This window comes from Eleginops maclovinus, chromosome 5 (assembly GCF_036324505.1).
Source record: "Eleginops maclovinus isolate JMC-PN-2008 ecotype Puerto Natales chromosome 5, JC_Emac_rtc_rv5, whole genome shotgun sequence".
Lineage (NCBI taxonomy): Eukaryota > Metazoa > Chordata > Actinopteri > Perciformes > Eleginopidae > Eleginops > Eleginops maclovinus.
Window position 1 is genome coordinate 661,496 of NC_086353.1, and position 22,536 is coordinate 684,031.

The 22,536-nt window shown below is 42.9% G+C and overlaps 1 protein-coding gene across 1 annotated transcript in view; it reads right to left on the reverse strand.

Annotated features, from left to right (window-relative positions):
• The window catches only part of cacna1ab (calcium channel, voltage-dependent, P/Q type, alpha 1A subunit, b), a 120,616-nt gene that overhangs the window by 73,612 nt on the left and 24,468 nt on the right, over window positions 1-22,536 (reverse strand). The window contains exons 2-3 of the mRNA XM_063884379.1: window positions 16,768-16,873; window positions 16,394-16,533 (exon numbers count right to left, since the gene is read on the reverse strand). Of these exons, the coding sequence (XP_063740449.1) occupies window positions 16,394-16,533; window positions 16,768-16,873 (246 nt within the window). The remainder of the gene's footprint in view (window positions 1-16,393; window positions 16,534-16,767; window positions 16,874-22,536) is intronic.

Consider the following 22,536-nt stretch of genomic DNA (forward strand, 5'->3'; position numbering starts at 1 on the left):
ATTTATTATCCCTTTTTTGTTCTTTATTTTATATTTAATTACATTATTTATTTATTTTAAATATTAAATATTTTCACTTTTTTTCAACACACTTTTTTTTATTGTATTACATTTAATTTTATTCTATCTTTTAAATACAAATGTTTTAATTCTAATTTTTCATTTTATTGAATCTTTTTTATTGTATTTTATTCCAAACGGACTAACTGTCCCAAATCCCCAGGGATAAATAATGTTCTGTGTTTCTGATGATTTAGGATTCAGTGTTGGATTAGCATGCGTGAGCAGATGGATGCAGCAAAAGAGCAAATGGTGAGTTTTTATTGACTGAATCTCATTTTTTCCTGCCTCTCCGTCTCCCTGTCATGTTTCTCCCTTTTCACTGCTTCTTTTTTTTTCTTCTGCCGCACATCTCATTCTGATGCAGAGCTTCAATATTCATCCGCGCGAGACGGCAACCATCCGCTGCTGCCAGACTACCCAAACCTCCAGGATGCAGTCACCCCTGGCAACGGCTGAAACCTGCCCACAATGCACGGGGCGGCCGGTAGAGGGAGCAGCGAATGCCGCTTTGATGGGGATGGGGGGGGGGGTGTTATAGGGAAGAGGAAACAGTGGAACATGCATGTGAAGGAGGAACAGGTCATTAAATAGAAGAAGGGGAGGAAGAGGAGCAGAGGAGAAATGATTGGACAAGAGTAGAGCATAGATAAGGATATGGAATAACGTATTTTAGATTTTATGCTCCATATATTTGGAATAAATCACCAGAAATCTGCAACTCTTTGCCGCTTATAACCACAACCTGAACGTTACATATGAGTTGTTACCATTCATTGAGCGATACAGGGTCCCAGTATTTAATCAGGTTGAACTTTTCAAACCTTGAATTAAAGATCTTGATGCTTGATAAAGGGTCTTGTAATGTAAGGCATATTAAATGTCTGTTTCCTTGACTCTGTTGTTGGAAATACAGCCGCCTGAAATGCTTTTGTGATAAAATGTTCCTGTCAGTGACACCTTGTCCATTTTTGAGCAAGACGTACGAAAACCTACGTGACAGATGTGTCCGTATTACACAACAGTAGACATGAGCGTCCATGATGGAATAAGGACTGAGGGAGACCGTATACAGAAGATCCCTGGAGAGATAGAGTGAGAGAAAGAGTGAGCAGATTGAAAGAGAGTGATAGTCCTGTGTGTCAAAAGCGTGAGATTCCACTGCAGAGAGAGAGAGAGAGAGAGAAGAGAGAGAGAGAGAGAGAGAGAGAGAGAGAGAGAGAGAGAGAGAGAGAGAGAGAGAGAGAAACCCCGAAGAGAGACGGAGCGACTCCAGAGAGAAAGAGAGGATTTTCTGCTGAGGGAGAAGGTGTTTGGACAGCGATGACAGAAGCTTTCACTCCCGGGAAACACCTAACAATCAACCTCTAAAACACACACACACACACACACACACACACACACACACACACACACACACACACACACACACACTCTAACCGTGTTGCTGTTAGGAAACGTACACTAATTGATTTTGTGTCAAACAGTAGCTCCAAAGCTGAGACCCCTCAAAGTGCCTTTACATAAATCATACAGGTCAGCATTCGCCCTCTCGCACACTTTCATAGAGAGGGTGACTTACAAGGTGCCCCCAGATCAAAGGGGCCGGGGATCGAACCACGACCTTCCAATTGGAGGATGACCATCTACCTTGAAGCACCCAAACCGTGTGGCAAAACCAAGATGTGACAACCTCCAGGTTTGTTGTGTGATACCATGAGGCTGCAGAAAAGGGTTTCACATTGACTTTTCACCCTCTGTCTGAAACCAGAGCCCAGTCTGCTCTGAACGGTTAGCTGACTGACTCTGTTGTGATTGGTCAACCGCTTAGAGATGTCCCGGATAGAAGCATGAGTGTCACAGTGATGTCACTATGTCCAGGATGTAAACAAAGAAGTTCACAGGAGGCGTTTCAAGGGGGTGTGTGTGGGAGAGAAACTCCCTCTGAAGGGAACACAGGGATTTTAGCCTTTGCAGACCATTGACATGCACTGAAACCTATAGAAACACTCCCGGAGAGGATCAGAACGGAGCCTCTTTAAAACCCGATCAGCTCTCTCTCTAGCCGGGGACTGATGGCTCGGATCAGGAGGATCTCTGGGGTCACTCGCCACCTTCCCTTCGCCTGGTCTCTCCCCGTTCATGGCATTGCCATGGCAACCGGCGATTCCTCTCTTCGCCGAGTCTCCACGGTTACCGACCTGCTCTCATTCATAAGCGTTGCCAGGGCAACGCAGCCCCGGCTCATTGATGGAATCTCGGCATTGCTGCAGCAATGGGGATGGGAAGTGGGTCTCCTAACGATTGATTTTCAACCCCTCCAAACCCCCGCATCTCACACACACACACACACACACACACACACACACACACACCATTATCCTCAACTACCCCCTCACACAACAGCAGCCCCTGTGCGTGGTGCAGCGTTCAGTTCATATTTTCCTTAAGCACAGACACACACATCCTTTTACCGCATACAAACACAGATACACTCTGATCAAATATATGTGTGTGTGTGTGCTTGATCTGCGCACAGACACACACACACACAGCGTACGATCTGATGACAGTGATGAATGCTGCGCAGCACAGGTAGTATGGATGACCCATTTTATCTGCTGCAGCTGGTTTGTTAAAAGCTGGAATTGTTGTGTTTAACAACATGGACGCAAAACCATAAATCCCACCAACACACACATCCAGATACAGAGGCAGAGTGTGTGGTCCTATGAAGGTGATCACTGTCATTTAGAGATGCTTTTTGGACCAGGAAGTCTCTGATCGAATTACCCTTCTTATTATCAATAACCATTTATTAAATACAGCCACAATGCAGAGGGAGCTGAGGAGGAGGGATTTCTCCAGGAAAGGTTCACATATTTGAACTTAAATTGAGTATTTCCCTTTTATGCTACTTTATGTTTTACTTCACTACATCTCAGAGGAAGATATTCTTATAAGTTGTCTCGATTATTAACTGAATGGCCCTTCATTATTCCCCAAATCTGGTTTTCCACTTGCTTTTTATAGAAAGGAGGCTTTTACATAGCGCGAGGGGCTGTATACCCATTAGTTCTAATCTAAAATTGGCACCATATTGATGAACTACTACAACATTAAATACAACACATGCATTCATTACATGTATTATTAAATGCAAAGGGCCTAATATAAGATTAAGTATCCATTTCATTAGTTATACTTTTCTGTTTCTACTAACGTAACTCAGTGCAGTGTTTCTATATTTACTCAAGTTATGCATTTGCGTATGTCTGTTACCACTGGACATTGAATATCTTACTCATAATAAGACCTCCCATTTTAATTGATGTGCTCGAACATACCATGCATGTCCCTGAGTGTGTTGTATGTAATGCATGCTTTCTCAGTGTGATGTCTTTGGCAAAAACACTGAAAACACACACTCACAGCGTGCAAGAGACCGGGACAGCTTCCAGCCAGTGACATGTGCATGAGCTGTACTGTGTGTGTGTGTGTGTGTGTGTGTGTGTGTGTGTGTGTGTGTGTGTGTGTGTGTGTGTGTGTGTGTGTGTGTGTACATGGATTATGTGTGTATATCGTGTGGAAGTAGTGTGGGAGTGCCATGTGTCATCACAGTGTGAACCCCTGTCCCCTCAGTGACTCCTGCTGAGCCCTCACCCGCCAACACACACACACACACACACACACACACACACACACACACACACACACACACACACACACACACACACACACACACACTGGACAATGTTCCAGTGTGTGATACAATGTTCAGTAAAGGAATTTTAACAATATGTTCGCACATAGCGTAAGAAACACACTCATGTCATCATGCTCGATGAAGAGGGGTATTTACAAACGTGTAGGAAAAAGTAAATTCAATTAATAAATTCCCGTTGCCGATTTCTAAGTTGTTGGCATTATGTCTTCGTGGTTCATTTGGTTTCTGTTGATGCTACGGTAAAGGTAAGACAGTACGGTTTGTCAGGGGTAAAAAGAGCAGTGGAATAAAGTAAATGTGAAACACTGAGCTGCTAAACTGATGCTGGAATCCTTTTTAAAGGACGCAGTATATGTCCAATGCAACCGCCAACTTTAAAGTCCATTGAGTCGACGTTCCTGCTCCAAATAAACAACAAATTAAGGCAAGATTATTTGTGTATGCCTTCAGATGTATAATGACTTTGTCAGGTTAAGGAAAGAACATAGTTTTGCTTGATTATGTCCCAGTTTACCTCCTGGGCCCTGCTGTGTTGCCCTTGAGCAAGGCACCGGACACCTCCAATCCCCCCTCCCCATTGCTCCCCGGGCGCTGCACAATAGCTGCCCACTGCTCCTAGTACTAGGATGGGTTAAATGCAGAGGACTAATTTCACTGTGTGTGCTCTGCTGTGTGCATGTATGTGACTAATAGAGAGGGTTTCATCCTCCCATTCTACCTAACTTTGTTAAGTTAAGGGAAACATCTCGGTTTGGGTTGAACTGTCTACGGGGTTAAGATCGGGACGCCTTTGGAGTAAATCGATCAGTTAATATGTATTTATAAAGCCCAATATTACAAATTGCACCATAGTCTCGGGTTAACATACAATATGTGCAGCAGGAAATGTCAATTAATGCAATCTAGTAAAGGAGGAAAGGAAACAAGCAGTTGAATTAATCCCAGTTTAAACCCTGGAAGTACAAAATGATCAAAAGTGGAAATTCCCAATCGAATCGACGTTGCATGCTGGTCAGAAAGCTGGCCGTTTTTAAGTGTACTTTGTAACCACTAATTGGCAACAACTGTCTAACGAGTAAATGAAAAGATCTGGCCACTTAATTCTTAACATGCGATACTGTATATAATATGATATAGTGATGGACGAGTGAAAGCCGCTCACTTCTGTAGCCGATGTGTTCTCGTTGCATGAAAGAATTAGCAAATATAGTCGTGAGCTCTCAATCAATACCATTTGAGTGTAGCCCAATATCACAAATTACACATTAGCCTAAGGGGGCTTATCCTCCCAGTGAACAAAGAAACCCCCCCCCCCCAACATATTGGTTTGATCCTTAAAATACTGCTTGGTTAAGGCAAGCTTTGTTTGTGAATAAAAGCAGTAAAGAACATGCTTTACTTTCTGTTGGCAGAGCAGTGTGGATGTAGTGAACCCTCTGCAGGAAAAACAAGGATGGAAAACACAATGATGTTGCTCTCCCTGCCCTTTCTCCGTCCGTCTCTCTCCTGCAGACACGGGACATTAAGCAGCACTTTATGGCCCTTATGTCACCGCTCACCCCCATCCTCCACAACCATGGTACGCCCCAATCATTTCCTCTTGTTGGGAGAGCCCATTTGCTATGTGCGGAGGGGTGTTTGCAGGGAAACATGCTGGTGGGGTTGGAGGTATTATTGTAATGGCTCCATCACCTCAGGGGCTGGGAATCTTTTCCACCAGCTCGTGTCACCAGAGCCCTCCCTCTCACTTTATCAAAGCCAGTTCTCTTCATCCAAACATCTTTTTTTTATCCCTCATTTCATTCCCCTTTTTTTTTCCCTGCTGGTTGCTGAAGCTGGCAGAGGCAGGATGCAAGCACTCTCATTCTGACCACATTTCTCCATCCTCATCCCCCCTTCCTCTTCATTTTCTCGCTCTCGCATTATTGCTGATCTCAGCAGAGTGCTAACACTCAGCTGATGGACTCTCTCCCTACCTCCACCCCCAACCAAACTCCCATATTTTCCCTTCATTCCTTTCTTCCTCCACTTTTCCTTCCCTTTCTCCTTTCCTCAGTGCATCTCCTTCAGAGGGAAGATAAGGAGAAAGGAAGGTGGCTGATTAGCAGGGATCGTCTCTCATCTTTCCTTCTACGTCTTTACTCCATCACGCACCCTTCTGTCCTTTAATCAAATATACGTTTATTAACCTTTATTTATCTAGGGGAGGTTTGCTGAGTGTGCACGCTTCTCTGCAAACATTCCAAGAGCTTCAATCTTTCGCACAAGAGCACCTTGATCGTAAGACTTCTGAACCAAAAGCTGTCAAAAGATACGAGAATCAGTCACATTATCCTCTGGTGCAGTGACCTGTTTTTCCCTGTCCTTTAAACACATTGACAATCCTCTTCGCCCACGTCATTACTTCCCGTCTCTAATCTTCCTCCAGTTTTTCCATTCACCTCTCTCTCTCTGTACCGGCCGGCTGATTGGCCCACCTGTCCCTCCGTCTCCTGCCAGCATGACTCCTCGACTTCATGGGGACACGACGTCTGGACTTCTGTGTCCTTGTTTCTCGGTGTGTGTGTGTGTGTGTGTGTAGGCCATGTAGTTTTGTGTGGGATGTAGGGCCTTTTCCTGTTTATAATAGAGGCTCTAAAGTAATGTAGGGCTGCAATTTCTCTGCATTCCTGTTATTTTATATGGACAATAAACTCCCTAAACCTAACTCCATCTAAGTATCTATACGTTAAGGCTCCAGTAAAACATACTGTTGGATTATCAATGCATCAAATGATTGCATTCAGACTTGTATTGTCTGTTTGATCTCTAAAATGATTACATAGGGTTATATTCAGAGCGGTTAATCTACTTTCCTTTCATTTTGGGTATTTCATTATTATGTTAGCTCTTCATCTTGGCTTGGTTAAACTCTAACATAGTTTTTTACATTTTAAAACGTATCATACATTTTGTCGTTATTTTTAATAATCTTCCGGTCTTTGATAAAAACGATGATATCGGAGGGTCGTTTTTCTTTCCAAGCTTTGGTTTCTGCCTCCTTCCTTCAACTAACTTTGTGTCGTATACATTCTCTGTATATGTTAATGTTGATTAAGCTGAATACAAAAATGTGAAAGGGGTTGCTAGTTGATAAGGCACCCGGCATCAGCTCCTTTTAGCTTCTTTTAGCCTCTTGTTTTGGTTTCAAGGACAGCTTTTCTATTTGGTTCCTTCTCACTTATCGAATCATCCTTGTGTCCAGCTGTAGCTAGAAGCTGTTTAAAAGAGGAGAGCTCACTTCCCAGCATCTAACGTCAGATAAACAAAGTTAGTAACAAACAAAGTCTAAAAAAGTAGCTCGAGAGGCAGATCGGTTTCTAACGAGTTGGGTCAAAAACATTACAGAGTGGCTGCCAGAAGTCACCAGAAGTATTTGATGAACTAAAGGAGAAAACTTCATTATAGTTGAACTTTTTCCATCCCTCACAAAGAAGTCAGGAGTCAGGTAGGGAGAGGCAGATTGAGATTAGATGTGTTGCTCAAGGACTCTTAAGCAGGACACACTCTCGTCACCACTGTGGGTGCGATGATGAACGGGTCTGGACCTGGTGCCCTCCCATTGTGTGTCTGTAGGTGTGCGTTTGTGTCTGTGACTCTATTTCTGTTCACAAGGGTGTGTGGGTGCACACAAAACCTCACACTGAAGAAGGCTGAAATATTTAGTTTAAAAGGCACAAGTTGATCCGTATTTTCAATACAGCGATACTTCCATTTAATCCTCAGAGTAATTAACACACTTAACTCCTCAAGCTCAATCCAACTCTACTTCAAAGACAGTAGTGTTGCTAACCATGAGCCGACAACATGATCAACACGCACAGGAAGCTTCCTGATTTAAATATGCAAGATTTAGTCTGTCAATATTCTGCTTTTCAAGTTGCTAACTAACTATTTGAGTGCTGATCCAAACCAAGACATGCTTTTGACAAGATTTTCTCAAGGTATATGTAACTCCCAGCACCTGACTCTCACTGAAGTCCTCAGACCTACATGAGAAGAATATGTGATGAATCAGCGCATTACAAAACCGTTGACCAGTTTCTGGGCTGCCACTAATGTGGTAAAAGGCTGTTGTGGTTTTTAAAGATCTGTGAAATGAACCCAAGTGAAGAATCGATCGGGGTTTTAGGTTGTCAAAAGAAACCAACATTTCCTGTTGGCGAGAACAAGTCCAAGTCTTTGTTTACACACCAAACTGAAACTGTGATTTTCGGACTGTTAATGAACGTAGTGTTTGTTCCACCTAATTCCTAAAAACGTTCATTTAAGCCAAAGATGTTTTCGTTTTGTCAACGTCTTTGATGTCAAACTCCATCCTATCCTTTAGAGAAAAGCCTAAACCAAACTTTATTTCAAAGCTAACTGTTTTGCTTTCTATGAGCAAACAAGATTTAGTCTGTCAACAGCACAAATGCTGATGACCACGGTCTGATCTTGCCCACGGGAATGACTTGCTGTTCACCGGATGATAGCTCTCTGTAACACAGGACACCTACAGTTTAGTGCCCACAGTACAATGACTGTACTGAGTTCTCAAGGTATATTTAACTTGCAGCACCTAACTCTCTCTGAAGTCCTCAGAATAAATCAGTGCCTTCCAAAACATCTGACCAATGTCTGATCTACCACCACTGTGGGAAAGGTGAGTTGGTTTAGGCTCCAAGACAACTGGTTGGTTAGGAGACAATCACAGTAACGGTTCAAAGAAAGCAAGTTGATTGTTCGTAGTCCACGTCCACCCATCCATCTCAAGCTCTTTCCAGTGTGATTCAGAGACTCTATACCACATATGTCTGTCCCTGCCTCCCTCTATAAAGATAATTTTATGCATTTGAACAAACAAAGTATGCAATTTATCCTTTGAAACCCAACCTAAATCCTAGTCAGACTCGTTGTCAGAATAAGCACAGCCTACATTTGATCCTTCTGCGAACGATATGGTGCAAACTATATCCTGTCCTGATAGAGAAATGAATGCACTTGATAGAAACTCATAATGTCCACCTGCTCTATTACTTCTGTATATCAGAACAGCTCATTGAGTTTCCAACAGGCGGCCATTACGATGCTTGTGCAACCTAACACCCTTTACATGAGTGCTGTGTTCGTGTGCAGCAGAGAGCGTTGGGGGCACGCAGTTGGAGGGTATAGGAGAACGTGTAGGAGAGTGATGAGTCTGTAAATGACTGCAGAGCAATAATGATAATGGAAGTGATGGCAGAGGGACAATTTCCAGCCAGGTACCCTCCCCTCTCTCTCTCTCTCTCTCTCTCTGTGTGACCTCAATTTTCTCTCCATGCTTGACTTAATTTCCTCGCTCGATGTTCGTACAGCACTCTCTCAGAGGAGGTACTGTACTCTACTGTAACACCTGTGCGTACCGAAGGAGAGCGACCTGATTCACAGCAAAGTTAGCTGGAGTTTCAATCACAGCAGGGAGGTTTAAGAGCTTGGGGAGTAACATAATAAGATGCTAAATGTTATTTGATTGGCCAAAAATTAACAATTTCCCCCTACAGTTACACAAAAAAGATGTTATCAGCGGACTACAGATCGGGACCAAAGACTCTGCCTGGTATGGGGGTTATTACATCCTCTTACTTTAAAGGTAGGAGGTGTAGGGTCCACCGAAGCAGGCTAAACCACTACAAACACTCCCTTAAGCTTCTCAACAAAGAAATGTAAGGTATAGTTTAAATGTTGGCCACGAGGGTTGTGAAACTGGTCGGCATTGTCAGTTGGTGTGTCTGTGAGTATGAGGGTGTGGCTCAGTGCGCTGGTCTTTGGATCAGGGGAGCACTGGTTCAATCCCCACTGCAGTCAGCATGTCGTTGTGTCCCTTGGCAAGACACTTCACCCCAAGTTCCTGTGGGGATAGTCGATAGTATTGAGAGTACTGTATGTAAGTCGCTTTGGATAAAAAGCGTCTAACTAGTGTATGTGGAAACTGTGGAAGTCTTGTTTTAATATGTTAATGTCTTATATCGAGTACTATGTAGTTTGTATGACACTATAGGACAGAATCCAGGACAAGTTTCCTACGGGAAATTTACGGGGAGAGTAAAGTATATCGTATCGTAGCACAAGTAGTATAACGTGGTCATGTGTTGAGCACTTTGACTGCCGGTCTACCGCCTGGATATGCTTATTGAAAGGCGGGTTTCTCTACAAAGGAAAATCTCTGAGCAGAGGACACATTTTCTCTCTAATGCTGGTTTATTTTGAATAGTATTTTGAGATGTTTATATTGTAGAATTGTTCATTTCTAATCTTTTTCATTTCTAATTATGTTAATGCCTTGTTTTTTATGCTGCTGCAACGACAAAGTGTCCCAATTTGGGATCAATAAAGTACATCTTCACTCATTATCTTATTTTCAATACTAAACATCTTGGTTTCTTCTGTTTCTAAGGTTACTTAGTTCTGTCGTCTTACGTAATAAACTTAAGTAAACACCATCTTATTGATGTTTGTCTTCTCTGGTATGAACTGGCGTTGCATTTGCATTTCTTTAATTAACCATCCCGTCCCTGGAAGCTTCCCATGGCTCAATGTGCGTTGATAGAACAATTTCTGACTGTCCAAGTCAATACAGCTGGATGCATATCTTTATGAAGACCAGCTTAATATATTCTGTCCCGCTTCTGACGCAAAGCTCAGCTGTGAGTCGTCCCTGCAGTGAGTCAGTCCTGATGTCATCTGGTGTCTTTGGCAGACACACTGGAGACTGTGCCACTTGTGTCCCCTTGATGAGGCTAACATTTTCCAAGGGGTTAGGGTCTCTCCAATAAGAGTCAAAAAGGAAGTTTCTATCTCTTGCACATACATAAACTGAACTGAGTTTAAAACAGACAATGACCACTTTGATGACAGTAGAACCAATTCTGTCCATGTTGGTGCCTTATGCCCATTGCTGACCCCAAGTTCATGTAGTTTGAAAGTCAGATAACATAATGCTGCTTTAGTTTAAACCCACTATATTCAACTGAGCGTCATCATCAACATGTGTCTCGCAATGTGTGTTCAGACCAAACAAAAGCACAGTGCTTTTTTGCGACACCACTACATATAAAGTCAAGCCAAGATGAGAAAAAGGAGCAAATGTGCCAAAAGGGAATGCAACAACAACAGAAATAAATAGTGGAAAGTCATATTATAAGGACATACATCCTGAATACATAGCAGCTTTTAACATACAAACTCAGCAAGGACATTTGTTTAGCATAGGAGCCAACCTGATACATCTGATGATGGTTAATTGGTATTAAATTGATTATGGAAAATCTTTCAAAACAGCAGTAAGTGTTCTCAAACTACCTGGATTTTTCAGGAAAAGCAGACTTATCTCACAGATGCATAAGTCTCTTTTTTTAAATGAAAAGCCTATGATACAGGGAATAAATATTCACTTATGAATATCCTTTTGAAACATATCAGCTCCTGTAATGCAGTTTTCAATTATAGCCACTGTTTTCCAAGGAAAAGCTAACTTGTCGAAGCCTCCTTTCAAGCTTTGTATTTTTTGCTGCAGTTCCCCAAGAGGTAAGTCATTGCAACACATCTTATAAGTCATCTCAAAGAGCAAGATAAAACCACCCAACCTGGAAATGCATTTAACAAAAAAGCATTTTAGCGTTTTAAATCATATATTGTACGATGAGGGTCTATTTTTGGACCCCATCCATGCTAACCTCCATTAGAGGAGTCACAGGGACGTCTGCTCTGTCCTCTCATTGACTGCCCGGAGTCTACAGTAAATGATTAGATTACTGTGTGACGTCACAGCAGGGCACCAAAAATCAATGAGCTGTCATCTCTGAATACTAAATACACTGGTCGCTGTGTGTGTGTGTGTGTGTGTGTGTGTGTGTGCGCGTTCCCTCTCCTCTTCGTCTCTCATTAATTCTGGCCCTCATCAAGTATTTCTCTCTCTAGTGTGTCTCTGCCAAAGAGGGAGTCAGCAGACACACACACACACACACACACACACACACACACACACACCACAGCACAGTGGCAGGAGCCTTCTCAGTCACGACTTGCACGGCACACACTCCCAAAAACCAAGCGGGAAGCGGAACAGAGGAATACAGAGACAGACTGCATTAATACGTCAAATTAAAGGAAATTAAACTCTTACTGATTTTGATTTGTTATCAAAGCTATTTCACAGAAACAAATCCAGTTGTTAGTCTTAGCATATACTTTGCTAGACTACAGGACAAGTAATGAGGTCATTATTTCATATGAAGGATCATCACTCTGGGATCATGAGTGTGGGAACCTGCTTCAATTTTAGTTCCATCATCTGTAAAAAAAAAAAATGTAAATTTTGGCCTAGTTAAAAATTTGGAGTGCTTTCAGTCTGCCTTCTGCCAATTCAACCTACTGGTCGACCGCAGTAACTTTCCCTCGGTAACAAAGAGCACATGCACTGTTATATGACTGGAAACCATTGTTTTATTTTGGTGAATGAGGACAAACACCATAAAACCATAACAGGTTACATTATACAGTGTTTCTATGACGGCGCAAAGAGGCTGGTTTTGTTGCAACTGAATTCATTTCCGTCCACTTTTTTTGTAGTTTTCAGAGAGAGCGTTGATAAGGGGAGGGTTCATCCTCTGAGAACCATGAGGATCCACTGGAAATGCATTTGAAAAAGTGCCGTATTTGTAGTTTAAACGGAAATGTGGAGTTCACAGAGTCAGCATGCTTCCAATTCTTGTAAGTGGTCGATCACGGTAGTGCAGGAAACTTTGAACTAGGGCCAACGTTAATTAAAATAATTGTGTAATGATTGTATATATTTTTGTATCTTGGGTATAACGTTGAGATTTCTTTGGCTCTTTCTGCCGTGATGAATGAAAATGTCCCCTCTGTCGGACGAATGAAGGTATTGTGTGTCTGAAAAAGTCTTCTATCATGATTTTCAAAGACTAAAATAACTATTTCTAAGAAATTATTTAAATGTGGGCCATCCAACGTGGAGGCAACCAAGTGTAGGCACTGTTTGAACAACTTTTACTGACATGTATGAGAACCAGATCGTACTATATCCATGGAGACACAAACAAGCTTTTTGAATCAAGCAAATGTTAAACATGCAAATGAAGCAAGAGTTTTCCTTCAGTGTCAAAGAGATGCTACACTGCCCGGCCAAAAAAAAGGTCACACTCTAATATTCGTTGGTCCGCCTTTAGCTTTGATTACGGCACGCATTCGCTGTGGCATCGTTTCCACGAGCTTCTGCAACGTCACAACATTTATTTCTGTCTTGCATTCATTTTTATCTTGTACTGATGATGGGAGATTCGGAACGTTGCTCAAAGTCTTCTCCAGCACACCCCAAAGATTCTCAATGGGGTTCAGGTCTGGACTCTGTGGGGGCCAATCCATGTGTGAAAAGGATGTCTCATGCTCCCTGAACCACTCATTCACAATCTGAGCCCGATGGATCCTGGCATTGGCCTCTTGGAACATGCCCGTGCCATCAGGGAAGAAGAAATCCACTGATGGAATAACCTGGTCCTTCAGTATATTCAGGGAGTCAGCTGACCTTATTCTTTGGGCACACTGCTGAACCTAGACCAGACCAACTGCAGCCCCCCCGGATCAGAGCACAGCCTCCCACAGGTTGGGGACCTTTCTTTGGCCGGGCAGTGTATAAACCAAGTCTGAACTAGAAAAATTGAACACGAGTAAAATACTCATTCCAATTATGCAATGTCTAACTAGCGTTGAAGAGTTAAGCTGCCCACGCCCCATTGTTGGGTTTAGCATTGGAGTGGTGACGTCCCACAGCACAGAGAGCTTAATACTACTGCCTATAATCCAAACACTGAAGCTCATTGCTATTGACATTTGCCTTACATTACTAATGACTCATATTCTGTAACCGATGTATTGTTAGAGCATGGCGGAATTTGCCAGCTAGCTAACCTGCTAACTATCAGTCTGCTTTTTAGCGGAATAAAGCACTGGGAAATGAGCTGTCTGCTTTCAATCCAGACAAGCTAAGTTTCCAAAAAGTGTCTCCTCTTCAAGGTCTTACACTGGTCCTCACATATAAACACACTCTCAGACACACAGCGCGGAATCATGGTTAGCGTTAGCCGGCTTCTGTGTTCACACAACAACCTTGAATTCAATTTAAAATGTTTTATATGAATAAACATGAACGCTTGAAACATAACTGTAATTGGCAATGTGGGCCATGCATGGTAATTGAGTGTATACATAATCTACATACAGGACTAAAGTGTGTGTGTGTGTGTGTGTGTGTGTGTGTGTGTGTGTGTGTGTGTGTGTGTGTGTGTGTGTGTGTGTGTTATATAGGCTGTGCTGAGTGATTGATCATAGGGAGCAGGGAAAAGCAGGTTACTGCAGCGCTGCCACACACACACACACACACACACACACACACACACACACAGGGCTCCTTTCGGCGTTTGCTCTTTCTCATTTCCCTCTCTCTCCCTTCCCCCCTTATTCCATCTCCATCTTTGCCTCTCCTTCTCCTCCTCCCATCCTTCCTCCCGTACTCTCACTCTCTCCATACATCACTCTCACCTCCCTCCCCCAAAGCCATCACTCTTCCCTCCTTCCTGTGGTTCACCTCCTCTCTGCTCCCGTCCCTCTCACGCCTTCTTTAGCAGCCAGACCCATCTTGTATCTCCCCCTCCCCTCTCCATCTCCCTCTCTCTCTCTGTCCTGTTATCCAGAGCCCAGGGGAATGGAGAGACATTGTCACGTGTCTCCCCCCTTCTTCCACCTCCTCCTCCTCCTCCTTTTCTCCTCCCTCTGTTTTCTAGCTGCAGTAGTACCGCTCTGCTGTGGTAAGCAGAGGCTTCATGTCTCACAGGGCTGCCTCTATACATCTATTTGCAAATTGAAAAGACCAACACTAGTCCTCATCTGAGACTCAAAACAGGACTAATTTAAACCCAATGCTATAGCACTTATGAGGGTTCGGCATATTCAAAGTTTGCATGTTTCATGAGTTAAATGCACTTATTTTAACTCGCTCTTTCACTGTGGCCTTTATCAGTATTTCTCTTCGCTGAGTTCTGATGGATTAATAAAAAGGAACTCTGATTTGCTTAAAAGCGTCAACTAAGCGAAATACAACAGCATGATTTTCCTCAGAAACTCCACTGAAAATATGCAATATTCTCCCATTGGGTGTTTTGATTGTAGTGGTTGAAACATTCTAAATGAGTGCTCTCAAATCCCACAATTAGGTTATAACCATGCACCTAAAGTAGACGATTCTCTTCATATGTTATACTCATCTTAATTTCCCTTTCTACCTCATGTACCTACGACGCTGTGAGAGAAGGAAGTGTTGAGTTAGATAGCTAAACAGTGGCGACGCTTCGTATCATTTGTAAATAAAGACAGTATTTATCTCCTAAAAAGGAACACAAAGGCACTTTTGTGGAAGTTGTTTCCATAGGTTTCCTCAAGCTTGTGCAACTGTGTGCGCTTTTGTGTTAAGATAAGATAAGATGCACCTTTATTAATCCCCCCAGGAGTTAAAGCAGCAACTCACTAAAATGATGTAGGGGTGAGCAGTTCTGTTAAAACCAAAAGGGACTCAATTTAAATGAACACTTCATATGTATATACATTAAAGACAATACATTACAGCCTCTGGTGCACCATCATCCTGGTAAGAACAAATGAAAAAATGCACAAAGCTCCACTGGACTTTCTGCGTTTGATTCGATGACACACCTGCTACTCGGGGGTCCCTCACAAGCCCCCAGGAAGGTCACCGTGCATTGAAGCAAATGTCTGCAGTGGCCAAACGATGGCACTACAACTTCTGGGTCAGTCATGTGATGCAATTGGGCCCGGAAACACTTTTTCCCATTGACTTACACTGGGAAAGTGTAATGAGGAGCACTCTAATGGCCCTTTTTAAATTATTATTATAGGTCCAAAAGAAGAAACACAGGTATTTTACATCTCCTTCCTTTTGAATGAGACACATGTGTAATTTGTACACTCGTATAAATACTAATCGATTGATTTATGTGCTTATAACAACACTTTCCCTGCCCAAGGAAATTAAGAGTTACAGATGTGACGCTCTAGTAGAAACCCTGGTGCTTTATTGAGTGAGTAATACTGAGAGTCTGCAGGACGTTTAGCTTTCACAGTTAGAGCTTAGGCATTTAAGTCTATCAATGCAATGCATCTTAAATAATAAAGGACAAAGAGTCGGAGGGATGGAGGAAACTCTCTCTGATATTGCCATAACAACAACCCCCGCTCCCCCATCTCTGGGAGAAGTGACATTTCACTTCGCCCTGGAAGCTGCTCCCTGCAGTGCTGCTCTGATCCAGCCTGTGTGTGTGTATGTGTGTGTGTCCTCATTAAAGGAGCCCTGACTGAGGGGGAGTGGGCCCTGATCACACACGTACACTTTGTCAAACCAGACCTCCGCTGCGTCAGTCTGAGTGTGTTGGAGAACAGAAAAGAGAGGATGTCATGCTAGTACACTGTATGATACACACACACACACACACACAGTAGAGGATATAAGTGCGGACTCACCCAGTGAGCACGACCACGAAGTCCATGACATTCCAGCCGTTCCTCAGGTACGAGCCCTTATGTAACGCAAAACCCAGAGCCAGAATCTTTATCCCTGACTCGAAACAGAAGATGGCTATGAAGTACGGCTCCGTCTCTTCCTGCAGGGGAGGAGGAAAGGGGGAGAGAAAACAGGAGAAGGGATGAAGAAAGGGAGTAAGGTTTAGAGAGGTGGAATGTGAAGAGGGAGGGACGGGATAAAGAGAAAGGTCAGGGACAGATTGTGGCCCCTCTTCTGTTCACATGGAGTTTGTTTATTGGGATATTTGCAGGGAAATGTGAAGGCTGTATGAAGTGTGTGTGTGTGTGTGTGTGTGTGTGTGTGTGTGTGTTACCAGTCGCTCAGACAGAGGTGTCTTGTCTCCGTCAGGAAGATGCTGCTCCAGAGCCAGGACGATGCAGTTAGCAATGATGGTGGTGAGGATCATCCATTCAAACGGAGTGCAGCGAGAGTTAAGGCCAACATCAGAAAACAAACACACACACACACACACACACACACACACACACACACACACACACACACACACACACACACACACACACACACACACACACACACACACACACACACACACACACACACACACACACACACACACACACACACACACACACACACACACACACACACACACACACACGTACTTCTACTGAAATAAAACCTATTACGCTTTTTTGGTGGTTTCTCTCCCACACATGTTTACTCACCTGTCTAAATTCAGTGTTTGGCCACAAATGGGGACTGAAACTTTAAGAAGGTGTGTGTGGGAATAGAATGCCTCCACACACACACAGTCACACACACACGGTCGCACACACAGTCACAGAAACACCAGGCTGACTCACAGAGGTCGCCTGGTGGAGCAGCCAGCTTTTCACAGCACTCCTTCCAGTCAAGTGTGTTTGTATTTGTTGCAGTGTGTGTGTGTGTGTGTGTGTGTGTGTGTGTGTGTGTGTGTGTGTGTGTGTGTGTGTGTGTGTGTGTGTGTGTGTGTGTGTGTGTGTGTGTGTGTGTGTGTGTGTGTGTGTCCATGCCTGAGTAATGGCCGCTGGAGGGGCTGAGATGACTGGATACATCTAGACAGATCAAGCCTGCGCCTAATTGGCCAGTCATTATCCTGTTAGCCTGTATGTGTGTGTATGTGTGTGTGTGTGTGTGTGTGTGTGTGTGTGTGTGTGTGTGTGTGTGTGTCAGTTGGGAGTACGTGTCTATTGTCGTGTTTACCAGATGCTACGTTGACATTGACACTATGGCCCGAGGATGGCATCTGTGTGTGTGTGTGTGTGTGTGTGTGTGTGTGTGTGTGTGTGTGTGTGTGTGTGAGGGGGAAGAGGATGCTGGTTGACATGAGGGGATGAGACAGGTCAGTCTCAGGAGTGCACACTAACAAGACCACACTGAACTACACTGCACAAACTGATGCAACGCACACACAGGTGCTCACACTGCAGCACTGGAAACTGGAGAGAAACATCCCAAAATATAAATTCAGAGCAAAATATTAGATAAAGTTTTAAATCCTGTCAGTACAACAAACCTCTGAGCTCAGTTTGGGCAGTGGTGTAAAGTCACTAAGTAGATTCAGCGGTAGGTGTTGTACTTTTACTCCACTTGATTTATTTATCGCCTTTAGTTGCTAGGCAGATTAGGATTACTGATGGTAAATATAATCAGCCCTTAAATCAGACTGTAGTTCACCTGCAGTAAATCCAGCAGCTACCCTGCAGTATACAAAGCCATTCAAACTAGCTGCACCTTTACCAGCTCTGAGAACACTTTAATGATCAATCATTATAAAACATATCAGAGATATTATTCTGAAATGGACCAATCAGACAATGACTACTTTTACTGTTGCTACTTTAAGTACATTTAGAGGAGAGTACTTTCTACTTTCACTGGAGGAACATTTAGAATACTTTTACTGTGACAGAGTATTCCTACACTCTGGTACTTCTACTTTACTCAATTACAAGATCTGAGTACTTCTACTTTACTCAAGTACAAGATCTGAGTACTTCTACTTTACTCAAGTACAAGATCTGAGTACTTCTACTTTACTCAAGTACAAGATCTGAGTACTTCTACTTTACTCAAGTACAAGATCTGAGTACTTCTACTTTACTCAAGAACAAGATCTGAGTACTTCTACTTTACTCAAGTACAAGATCTGAGTACTTCTACTTTACTCAAGTACAAGATCTGAGTACTTCTACTTTACTCAAGCTCAAGATCTGAGTACTTGTACTTTACTCAAGAACAAGATCTGAGTACTTCTACTTTACTCAAGAACAAGATCTGAGTACTTCTACTTTACTCAAGTACAAGATCTGAGTACTTCTATTTTACTCAAGTACAAGACCTGAGTACTTCTATTTTACTCAAGTACAAGATCTGAGTACTTCTACTTTTACTCAAGAACAAGATCTGAGTACTTCTACTTTTACTCAAGTACAAGATCTGAGTACTTATACTTTTACTCAAGAACAAGATCTGAGTACTTCTACTTTTACTCAAGTACAAGACCTGAGTATTTCTACTTTACTCAAGTACAAGATCTGAGTACTTCTACTTTACTCAAGTACAAGATCTGAGTACTTCTAGTTTACTCAAGAACAAGATCTGAGTACTTCTACTTTACTCAAGAACAAGATCTGAGTACTTCTACTTTACTCAAGAACAAGATCTGAGTACTTCTACTTTACTCAAGTACAAGATCTGAGTACATCTACTTTACTCAAGTACAAGACCTGAGTACTTCTCACACCTCTGGTTTTGGGTCATAATTCTGTTCTCTGGACTTCCTGGTCTGGATGGTTCACGTTGTAAATATAAATATAGCACAATTTTTAGAAGTAGTTTATCAAAACCTTTAACCACAAAAAAGTGAACTAGCTTATAAAACCCATGTCCCCATTTATCTGCAAGTGAGACACTTTTTATTTTCTTTAACATTTAAGTTGTGATCGTTTACAAACGTCTTCTCTCTATAGTGTAAGATCTGGCATACAATGCACAGCTAGCTCCGTGCTAACATGCTAGCATCCTTTGGACAGAGTAACCACAGTACGGACAACTTGCTGGATTCTGTTGCAAATCAATTTACAGAAACCTAATGCAACACATAGATGCTGCTCAGTGTGTGTGTGTGTGTGTGGGGGGGGAGGGGCTACATGCTGCCCTGCTACAGCATCTATTATTCAGCAGACACACACTCTGCTGGCCTAACAACCTGCTGAAAGCAGAAGGTAACACTCCCTCTGTGTGTGTGTGTGTGTGTGTGTGTGTGTGGGTGTGTGTGTGAGTGTGTGTGTGTATGTTTCTGTTTCTCCCTTTTCCTCCCATTCCCTCACCCCCCTGCAGTCTCTCTCTTTCTGTTTCTCTGTCTCTCCTTCTGTGCTGTCCTCTTCTGCCTCTCCTTATCTTGATTGATGGTCCTTTCTTCCTCACACTTTTCCTCTCATTATATTTATTTTTTATTCCCTTCCTTCTTACTCCTTGCCTTTTCTTCCTCTCTTCTTCCTCCTATTTTTCTCTCTTTCCGTCTCCCACTTTATTCCTTTTTTTTTCAGAAGCAATTAGAGAGTAGACATTTTTGGCAGCAGTGTTATTGGTGACCGCTGCAAAAAAAGTGTGTGTTTGTGTTCCTCTCTCGTTAATTAAAATGGCTTTCTGATGGCCACAACCAAGCCCTACTCTGCCAAAAACACTGACCTCACACTCACACACACACACACACACACACACACACACACACACACACACACACACACACACACACCTCCTTTCACCGTTTATCTCCTCTTGCCACTGCAGGCGGCTGCTCAAAGCACACCATTACACACTCACACACCCGTACGCGGGCACACACACACACACACACACCAACTAATGCATCGATGTGCAAGTACGTTTTGGTACACAAAAACACACACAGGTAAAGTAAAAACCGGTATTCAGCAGTATTTTAGTACTCACACACACACACACACACACACACACACACACACACACACACACACACACACACACACACACACACACACACACACACACACACACACACACACACACACACACACACACACACACACACACACACACACACACACACACACACACTAGAATTCTGCCAGCAAGTGTATTACGTTATTACAGCGAGAGGGAGGATTGGTATTTATGCACAAGCAACATTTTTTCAGGCAAGATCTCAAAATGGCTGCACACACACCGAGGGGTAAATGTGCAGAAAGGGTCATTTTAAACATTTTAGTGAACTGACCCTTTAATCAGTAAGGCTCTGTCCGTGTTCTCTGGGATTTAGGATTAGTGAGATACATACATACCTGAACATCAGCAGGAGAGGACTCTTTAAAGTAGAGACGCTACATACTGATATACACCTGAACATCAGCAGGAGAGGACTCTTTAAAGTAGAGACTCTACATACTGATATACACCTGAACATCAGCAGGAGAGGACTCTTTAAAGTAGAGACGCTACATACTGATATACACCTGAACATCAGCAGGAGAGGACTCTTTAAAGTAGAGACACTACATACTGATATACACCTGAACATCAGCGGGAGAGGACTCTTTAAAGTAGAGACACTACATACTGATATACACCTGAACATCAGCGGGAGAGGACTCTTTAAAGTAGAGACACTACATACTGATATACACCTGAACATCAGCCGGAGAGGACTCTTTAAAGTAGAGACACTACATACTGATATACACCTGAACATCAGCAGGAGAGGACTCTTTAAAGTAGAGACACTACATACTGATATACACCTGAACATCAGCCGGAGAGGACTCTTTAAAGTAGAGACACTACATACTGATATACACCTGAACATCAGCAGGAGAGGACTCTTTAAAGTAGAGACACTACATACTGATATACACCTGAACATCAGCGGGAGAGGACTCTTTAAAGTAGAGACACTACATACTGATATACACCTGAACATCAGCAGGAGAGGACTCTTTAAAGTAGAGACACTACATACTGATATACACCTGAACATCAGCGGGAGAGGACTCTTTAAAGTAGAGACTCTACATACTGATATACACCTGAACATCAGCAGGAGAGGACTCTTTAAAGTAGAGACTCTACATACTGATATACATTTTATACATATTTTGCAGCTACTACTAGTCCACCCCTATGCAAATGTGCTCCTACACTCTTACAGAGGTGAATAATTGTACTCAGATGATAAACTATTTACCTGTTCCTCTTCTAGCTACAACCTCCACACAACTACCCACACCTCTTTAAATACGCCTCAGTCTCAGTCATCCTGTGAGAAATGTCCTTGTGTACCAGTCGGTGTGTGTGTGTGTGTGTGTGTGCGTGCCTGCGTGTGTGAGAGAGAGAGAGTTTCAGCTGATGAGGCATTTTGCCGTGGCGCTGAGGCGGTGCTTTAGAGGAGCCGAGCCTGATGAGGGGGAGATTTTAAATCACACCAAATGAAGCTTTATCAAATAAATGAAACTGTGTAGCACTCGACTCAGCAAGAGTCAGTTCCTTTATGGGAGCGACGCAAGCACTCTCGCTCTCTCACACACACACACACACACACACACACACACACACACACACACCCTCTATACTCCTTTTCTAGCATGCAGGGCTGGGAAACAGCAGAAAACATGCACAGTCAAATCTCCTCTAAATGATGACTCCAGTGAGGGTTAAAGGGGTCGAAAGTCATCCTGTAGATGCACTAACTGACATTTTCTTTACTTTTGCACAGTTGCATATTAAATACACAGCGGAAATTGGTGCGCCAATGCATATAAAGTCAGTGTAAGAGTTAAGAGGCATTGCAGGTTCAGTGTCAGATGATATATAACCACATGTCCTTGCACGTGCAACCATATGAAGCAGACGCCATATTTTCTGCAACACCTTCAGCGCTTCCCTTTGGTTTATGCAATGCTACATCATGGCTGACGCGTACAACAGACACTATTTTAAGATCAATTAAAAGCAGCAACTATACATCATTATTGTGTGGAACAAGAACATTGCAAATTACTGCAAGAGACTAAATGTAGCAGACAGTAGTTCATGAAAAACC